Here is a 9663-nt window from a genome sequence, read left to right as displayed (position 1 = left end):
CGCGGGCGCGTCGCCGGGTGCGGCCGAGGGGTTTGGGAGGCGGAGGCGGGGGCGGAGGCGGGGAAGAGGCTAGGGTTTAGGCCAAGGGATGTGGGCTTCGCCGGGGCCTTACTTATGGTGGGGTTTCCGTTGACGCTACGCTGGGAAGTCTGGGCCGTTCGATTGGATCAGCGCCGGTTGCACAATTCTCTTCCCCTCCTTTTGCTATTCTAACATCTAACATAAAAATAAAATTATCACCATTTGTACTGTGAAACTGCTATGCACACGATACACCCTTCTCTGTTATTGTTACCGTTTTACCTTCCTATCAATTGGTTTTAATCTTGTGACTAGCACGACAAGGGGCTACAATCCTGATGCGTTAGGGACAAGCGTGTTTGTGCGCAGATGCCGCGCACTTTGTTTGTTAGGTGACTCGTTCTGTATTGACAATCTTGATTCCTAGCTGAGACAAATACTTGTTGATGGGCTGCTACTTCACCCTTATACTTATGGGAATCCCAACCACACTGCGGAAGAAACAATAACCCAACAAAATCTATGGTAGCCCGTCTACCCTAGTGCCAAACACGATGGCGACAGTAAAATGGCCAGATAAAAAAAGTACAAACGGGTCAAATTGTCTTAAAGTTTGATCAAAGGGTCAAAACAGTTAATTTAGCCTCTACCAGCGCCCACCCATCCAATAAGGTGCAGACAGCTCATCGGTACCACATTTGTATATCTCTGTATTGTGCAAATCCCCTCTTGTATAGCAATTTTAAGAAGTCACATCAACTGCCATGCCGGTCTCTCAAACTTTTCTCACACAAAAACAACTACCTTACGTCAGAGAAGTGCATGCCGCATGCATGCTTGGGTCCCAATTTTCCGTCCTCTCTCCGCACCCAAAACCCATTCATTTTTTTGGCTTTGTAAATTTAGACAACTTATATTTTTTTTTACCAAAACTAAACTTTTTAGACTTTATATATATTTGAAACTCTGGCAACAAGATCTTTAAAACATAACCAATATTGCATATTTTTTATACGTGTTTAAATTGTAGTATTTCATAAATTTTAGATGGCCAATATTTTTAACAGTAATGCTCTATTATTGAATTTTTTTTATATTTCAATTCCTGAACATATATTCTTTAGAACAAGACCAATCTTGAATATGTTTAAACTAGTTTCATTTTTGCTATCTCAATCATATTAAAATTTTAATTTCACGCATTTCATATTTACATATTTAGATTATTGAAATCAGCTACTGCTATGATTGAAATCACTTTTATGAAAAAACAATTCGTGTATATGAAACCTTTTTCAGTGTGAAATATGTGAAACTTGCTATTTCAAAAATGAAACACTGGTTATTTAAAAAAAAATTGGAGTTGACTGTCTCAATTTTTTTAAAGTGAGTGAAGTCTTGTTTGAAACTACTGAAATTGTTTTTTTTCAAAGATATTTTTTTCAAATAAGTGAAATCAGTTCTCTGAAATAAGTAAATCATTTCACTCGTTTTATAAGTAAGACATCCGGCATTTCACAAGTGAAATAAGTGAAATCTGTTTTTGATACACATGACACATATTTCAATGTAAAATACGTGAACCTTGTTATTTAGAATTTTTAAATCAGTTATTTCAAACACAACAAAATTCAATTGTTTTTGAACTCTTTTATAATGAGTGAAATATGTTTAATGAAGCAAGTGCTTTTTTGAAATAATTTAGATCGGTTTTTGACATGATTAAAATCAATTATTTCAAATGATTGAAATATTTTTTCTTGCGAAACAGGTGAAACCAGTCTCTTAATGATTGAGATCCAGTTTTTGGAATGAGTGAAATTATATTCTTAAATGAATGAAGCGAGTGAAGTTAGTTTTTGAGTGAAATTGTATTTTTAAATGAGTGAAATTATAATCTTAAATGAGCGAAATCAATTTATAAACATGCATGTTTTAAAGCAAGTGAAATCGGTTATATGAAACAAGTACATCAGTATTTTAAAGCAATGAAATCAGTTTTAAAATGTGTGTGAATTTTTTTAAATGCATGAATTCTGCCATTTGAAATGAGTGAGATCGTATTTTTTAATTGGGTCAAATGTTACTTTGAATCGGCTGGAATGTTTTTTGGAGATGACTGAAATATGTTTTTTCAGTTTGAGTGAAATATGTTTTTTGAGATCAGCGAAACTAGTTCAAATGTATCCATAATTGATCTTATTCTGAAAGTCTTCTTGTCATGAATTCAAATATATATATATATATATATATATATCATCCAAAAATTAAATTGAAGTTTTCGTTCAAAAGATATCTATCATCCAAAAATTCACAATGAAATTAAATGGAAGTTTTTTAGTGGAGAGAGAGGGAATATTTTAAAATGCATGCAACCGGCCTTCTATGAACATTTTTTCTCTTTCCTGACAAAAGCTGACAATAGCATGCAAAGGACCCACATGTATTCCGTGTATTTCAATTCTGTCACTCACGCATCAAAAAAGGGCTCGAATCTCCAAAACAACATCAACGGCGGATGTCTCACCGATAGGTACCAGTTCCGGTAAAAAAAATTACTCACATGGGAACGCTAGAAGCTGGAGAGAACGGGGAAGCCAAGTTTTTAGGATCAAAAGAAAAACTGTAAGTTATCGACTTGATCGGTCACTCAAATGCACTGTACGCAACCGAGGACAGGTCAGACCCAGGCATTGCCACGACAGTAGTCGCCAGAAGTTTGGGTGTCGGGGAGAAGTACACAAAGCTCTGCACCTATGATGGTGTCACCATTTGGGAATCGAGCTAAATCCTCCGCGATAGAATTTCCACCCCCAACATGTTGTACACACAAGTAAATGTAGAAACAATCAACCAGTTACTGGACATTTGAAATAACCGTGAATACATTTGAGCAATACAAAGCTTGTTTTATTGGAGCTTGCCAATGGTTTTCTTCAGCAAGTGCTACTCATGTGCTGCTGCTACGCAACTGATTCTTTGACTTTGCTTTCGAAGGGGGCAGGGCATAAGCTCTTTCTGCTCCCAGACCAATAATGCTTACATTGGTGGCACAGCCATGTGAGACCCAGGGCATAGGGCTCCGGTCTACGTGATGTTAGCGACGGAATTCCCTAAATGACGCACATTGTGTCAAGATGTCGATGTTTGCAACTAGCAATAGATGGAGCGATCGCAGTGGGCCGGCCCATGTTACCTATTTAGCATATACACGGATCCTGGTTTATTGCTGAACGATTTTTTTTTGGTTTCCCTTTTTTGTTTTGGTTTTTATTTTTTTATTAATTTTTCGTTTTTTACTTTTTCTTTTCTTTTTTCCTTTTCCTTTTTCAAGTTGATTTTCCTTTCAATATGTTTTTCGAAATTTTCAAATTTTGTTCATATTTTCAAGAAATATTTATCTTTTAATTGTTATTCATAAATTAAAAAATGTTCTAGTATAAAAATATGTAATAATTTCAAGCAATCTTCCTGTCTTTAAACTTTTTTACAAGTTGAAAAAATGTTCAGGAATTTCAAAATATGTTTATTATTTTTTGTTCACAAGTTGAATTTTTTTTCATTTTTGAAAAAATGTGCTTGTATGTTTTGGTTTCAATTTTTTGTCTGAAAATAAAAAACGTTCACATTTCATAAAATGTTCGTGATTTCAAATTTTTGTTCGGAATTTCAAGTAATGTTCTTTTGTTCGTGATTACAAATTTTAGTCAGAGATTCAAAAAATGTTCAAGAATTTTAGAAAATGTTCGTTATTGAAAATTGTTCGGAATTTCATGAAATGTTCCATTTTAAAGTTTTTTTTCACAAATTTTAAAAATGTCCGCGGTTTCAAAATTTTGTTCCACATATCATGAAATGTTCCACTTATCAAATATTTTTTTCAAATTCAAAAAATGTTCACGGTTTCAACATTTGTTCAGAATTCAGTAATTTGTTTATAAATTCAAAAAATGAATTATATTTTTCCAAAAACAATAAAAGTTTTTAGTTTTTTTTGTTCACATATTCAAAAAGTGTTCCGGTCTCCGGTTTTTCCTCCAGGAACTCAAGAAATGTTGGTGCTTTTTCAAAATATACATTAAAATAACATTCATCCCAGTAAGTAATTCAGATTCGCTACAATAGCTACTTTCGGTTCGCTACTACATCTATGGTTAGTTCTTTAAGCTATGCACTGCTCTGTTAACAACAATATTGGTTAGCTGGAGTGGCTAGGAGCACGTATTAGTACATAGTTGGTCTATGGTTCAAATACGGGGTCGGCGCGTTTCTTTTTTCTGCTATCTTTTTCGTCCTGTGGTAGAACTTAATGGGCCGGCCTAGTCAGGCTGGTTAGCTTTCACCTTTCTCAAGCAAAGGTTTGTGGACTTCTACTCGGACATGTCCGCTGGCTCTATATGATGGGGTAGGATTATGCTCATTGTGAGATCGAAATAATAAAGAGAAGAGCCACATCCCTGTACCTTTGTCTATTTTGTGTGTGTGTTCATTGTCGGCAACATGAGACCGGCCATGCCGACGGCGACGCCTAAGGGCGTCGTTCCCCTCCTTGGAGGCGTCGGTATGGACTGATCTCCTTACTTAACCTCCCCCTAGGTCTTCCGGACGAAAGCCCTAACTTTGTTGGGCAGCGGCGGCGCTCACAGCGTCGTTCCCTTCTTAAAGGTGCCGTTTTGGGAACCTTGGGGTTGGGTGGCGCTTGTGGGTGGTGGGCGACGACGGTGGTGTGGCCCTATCCTAGCATGGATTTATGTCCGTTGCTTGGAGATGGACTTGTGTAGATGGAGGTTGTCGGCTGACGTAGTGGTGGCGTCAATGGCGGGGACCTGACAAGGCTCGCATGGGCGGAGGTCGTCATTTGGCGTCATGGTGTCGATGGCGGAGGACCTGTCAAGGTTGTCACCTCAATCTGCTCTGAAGATGAACCAGCGGAAGACGGCAGCGACGACACATGTGAGTGCGTCGGACCGGTTTGAGCCCCGGACCTGGCAGATGGCTCGGTCGGGGCCTCCAGCTTTAGGTGTCAGGCTTAGGTGAGAGGTCTGGGTATGTGACCCAACTTGCACCCCTTCATCATTTGGATAGGAGTAGCGGCAGATGTTGACAAGATGACGGATTTAGGCATACTATTGTTTTATTTTATAAGGTCCTCGAGAATAATTATTAAAATGGCCGCATGCATCTCTCAGATACAGAGGCGGGGGGTCATCCTCCTTTTCAAAAAAAAAAAACTTGCTCTTTGTTTGTATGCCATGCAAAGATACAACTGAATGCTGAACATTAATTGCTTAGATGCGACCCACGGGCCGCGGCATACACGTTGCGTGTACACCCGTCTAGCCTCCCTCACAAGCAGTGTGGATGCTCATGAGAAGATAGCATCAAACCTTTTCCCCCCTTGAATGTTGAACCAACAAAAAGCTAGCATCAAATCTTTTTCCCTTACAACCAAGAAACAACATCAAACCTGTTCTTTTTACATCAGGAAGATAGCATCGAAAATATTATTATTACATCTTACACAACAAATAATTAATGAAAAAACCCCAGCACACACACTTCAAATCGAAACCGACGTGATGGGCGTGAAAGAATGGGAAGAAAAACACCACACACACACACACACACACACACACACACACTTGAAGTCCAAACAAACGTGCAAATGATGATGGAATAATAAAAGTAATTAATGATGATCGTGGCCACACAAACCACGAACATGATCAATATCCATGCATATATACGCTAGCTAGCTAGCAGTTCTTCTCGGCCTTGTGTAGCTTGCACGTCACCTTCTGGAAGACGACGGTGGTGGCGTCGGGCTTGACGAGCTGCAGCTTGAGCGGGCAGACGGCCTCGATCTTGCACTTGGTGTAGCGCGCCGTGTAGCTCACCTTGCGGGACAGCGCCACCTCCACGTCGAACGTCCCCGTCTTGCTCTCCTTCTTGTACTCCTGCTCGCCGGCGCTGCCCAGCGACACGAAGGCGCCTTGGGAGGAGGAGGTGAGGTGGTACACCCTGGTGGCGCCGGCGGGGTGCTTGTCGCCCGTGGCGGCGACCTGCACGCGGTCGAACTGCTGGCCGTCGAACCTGTAGGCGGCGACGAACGGCTCCACGTTCTTCATGCTCATCGCCCAGTTGGGGTTGCGGACCTTGAGGGTGAGCGAGAGGTTGTAGGCGATCCCCGTCACCGGGGAGGTGAGCAGGTCGAACCTGGTGAGCGAGGCGTCCTCCACGGTGATGGTGACGTGGCGGAGGTAGACGAAGGCGGCCAGGAGGACGGCGAGGAGGACCACGACCGCGACGACGCCGAAGCAGATGAAGAGGTACTTGACTTCATCCCTCGTCAGGTAGCAGTCGTCGTCGCGGCCGCACATTGTTGCCGCCGGCCGGAGGCTTTTCTTCTCGGTGGAGGTGGTGTTTATCAGGAGTTTGCTGCCATATGCCGACTCTAGAGGAGGTGGGTGTTTATCAGGAGCCTGTGGGCAGGATCTCTGGATGGGGGTGGAAGCAAGCAAAGTATCTACGTGGTCCGTCCGTGTGATCGTGTATAGCATTTGCGAACAGCTCAACTGCCATGTGAATTTGCTTTTGTCATTCACACTCTGGTGGAGTGGGAGCAGAGCATCCGACATGTGTGTCGCTCGTCTTGCCATAACAAAAGGGCCCACACATGTCCCTTCCAAACAAAACGCTGATATAAGAGCTACACTGGCAGTCTGTGGGCAGTTACCGGTCACACCTCATATTTTTTACTATGCATCCGAGTATCTCATACTTCACCCAACCCCAAAATCCATACAAAGCATGCACAAGAAAAAAATATTCTGCGTACTGCGCAAATTACACTAGCCTCAACTGCGCTTCGGCGTCGTCGGATCTCTGTGGTGGGCACCGGGTAGACGGGAGCGTAGGAGCACTCGACCATATCGGCAAGCATCTCGTTGACTTCTGCTTCCTGATCCACCCGGAGGATACGGCGGTTGGCCTCCGCCTTTGCCTCCAATTGAAGGGCATCGAGGATTGCCTGCTGCTCCATTATTATTTTTTAATTTTTTTGAATTGTGAAGGCGGGAAAATAGCAGTGGCGCACCATGCACTAGTGCGCCATTGCTAATTTATTTATTTTTTGCATTTTTTTCGAATTTTTTTGCCTCCAGATCTTAAAAGCCATGTATCTTTTATTCGGTTAGGTTTTTGGGGATTTTAAAAATCTTCAACATGATTCCTCCGGTTGAATTCGGATGTAACTTTTCGAGTAGATAATTTTTCATATAAAAAACTTTTTCATCGGAGGTCGTATGCAAAAGTTACGGCCATTTTACCGAAACACGGCGGCCTTTTGCAAAAAAAATAATTCAAAATCCATGTTTGTTAATTTTCCTAACAACAAGAACACATAACACATGGGCATCTATTTTTTTGAACTTTTTTTGAATCTTTTATCATTTTCTTTTATTTTTTTAAAACCTAAAAGGCGATTAGGGGGTGTTTGTGTGTGTGAGACTGGTGCGCCATTACTAACCTCACACACACGCAGGCACACCACCATCAGACATAGCAATGGCGCACTATTCATGTGGTGCGCCATTAGTAAAAACATAGCAATGGCGCACCTGATTCTGATGCGCCACTGCTATATAGCAGTGGCGCACCACCAACATGGTGCGCCACTAGTAGAGATATTGGGGATAAGCCTTTTTCTAGTGACAAACAAAATAGCACGATAGTACATATTGCATAAAAAGGTCCACAAGACACAAACAAACATAGTTTTTTCAAACATAATGTTAGGAAGAGGCCCGAATTTATCGGTATATTCCTGATAAATCGCTTGTCAAGGTGATAAATCGATCCAAACGATAAACGGTGAAGATAAGACATAATCTTATCAGCCACCTCATGAGTAGCGATAATTCGAACGATAAATCGTTGAATCTGAAGATTTTTTCAACAAGTGATTGGGGTACATTTTTCTTAACCACTCAAAAATGGTGCTTAAAAGTTTCGTTTTCTTTTTGGCCTAAGTACACCTTAATTTTTGTTCAATAATACATTGTATTGTACGCTACACAATAGAAAATCCGGCCCCAAAATTAACAAAAAACAAACCTAATTTTTTGCATGTAGTTGTTTTTTTTGTCTCACATGCAAGCATGTATATGGATGAAAATTTACAGTTATAGTACACTAATATACCTGCATGTACACGTTTTTTTTGGAAACTTTCATACCGTAGAATCCATTTTTTAACTTCAAAAGTCGGGCTCAATGTGTCTGTGCTCCAAAGGCATTATTCGCAAAACCTACGGCTATCCAAAACAATTCCTGGAACAATATTCCCTTCTTTTGTAGAATTATATCCACTAACCCTCTTATCTGTCGAAGTGAACATATTGATTAGTCTGCCCTTTTTTTTAATTTGCCGCATTTCCATTAAACATAATAAAGCAAATACAACTCACATTGGACTGAAAAGAAATATCCAGGAAGGACACATAACCCAAAGAAAATCAGAGGTAACCTGAACTTGTTGGGGCCTCTGTGCATAGCCATACCGTTGCCCACCACCGTTCATCGTCATCGCTAGGGCGACCTCCGGAAGAGAACAAAGTGAGGAGCAATTGAATCTAGGACCAAGTGTTGGAAATATGCCCTAGAGGCAATAATAAAATGATTATTATATTTCCTTGTTCATGATAATTGTCTATTATTCATGCTATAATTGTATTATCCGGAAATCGTAATACATGTGTGAATATATAGACCACAATGTGTCCCTAGTGAGCCTCTAGTTGACTAGCTCGTTGATCAACAGATAGTCATGGTTTCCTGGCTATGGACATGGGGATGTCATTGATAACGGGATCACATCATTAGGAGAATGATGTGATGGACAAGACCCAATTCTAAACATAGTACAAGATCGTATAGTTCGTTTGCTAGAGTTTTTCCAATGTCAAGTATCTTTTCCTTAGACCATGAGATCGTGTAACTCCCGGATACCGTAGGAGTGCTCTGGGTGTACCAAACGTCACAACGTAACTGGGTGACTATAAAGGTATACTACGGGTATCTCCGAAAGTGTCTGTTGGGTTGACACGGATCAAGACTGGGATTTGTCACTCCGTATGACGGAAAGGTATCTCTGGGCCCACTCGGTAATGCATCATCATAATGAGCTCAAAGTGACCAAGTGTCTGGTCAGGGGATCATGCATTATGGTACGAGTAAAGTGACTTGCCGGTAACGAGATTGAACGAGGTATTGGGATACCGACGATCGAATCTCGGGCAAGTAACATACCGATTGACAAAGGGAATTGTATACGAGGTTACTTGAATCCTCGACATCGTGGTTCATCCGATGAGATCATCGAGGAGCATGTGGGAGCCAACATGGATATCCAGATCCCGCTGTTGGTTATTGACCGGAGAGCCATCTCGGTCATGTCTACATGTCTCCCGAACCCGTAGGGTCTACACACTTAAGGTTCGGTGACGCTAGGATTGTAGAGATATGAATATGCAGTAAACCGAAAGTTGTTAGGAGTCCCGGATGAGATCTTGGACGACACGAGGAGTTCCGGAATGGTCCGGAGGTGAAGAATTATATATAGGAAGTACAGTTTCGGCCATC

At 41.1% G+C, this 9663-nt stretch overlaps 1 protein-coding gene across 1 annotated transcript; it reads right to left on the bottom strand.

The window, feature by feature from the left end:
• Window positions 1-5443: 5443 nt before the first annotated feature.
• Window positions 5444-6659, bottom strand: LOC125527950 (NDR1/HIN1-like protein 10). The gene has a single exon (XM_048692447.1). The coding sequence runs from the start codon at window positions 6657-6659 to the stop codon at window positions 5778-5780; it is 882 nt and encodes a 293-aa protein (XP_048548404.1). The 3' UTR covers window positions 5444-5777.
• Window positions 6660-9663: the final 3004 nt, after the last annotated feature.

The sequence above is a fragment of the Triticum urartu genome, unplaced genomic scaffold (assembly GCF_003073215.2).
Source record: "Triticum urartu cultivar G1812 unplaced genomic scaffold, Tu2.1 TuUngrouped_contig_4523, whole genome shotgun sequence".
Taxonomy (NCBI): Eukaryota; Viridiplantae; Streptophyta; class Magnoliopsida; order Poales; family Poaceae; genus Triticum; species Triticum urartu.
This window is presented reverse-complemented; position numbering and strand designations above follow the sequence as displayed.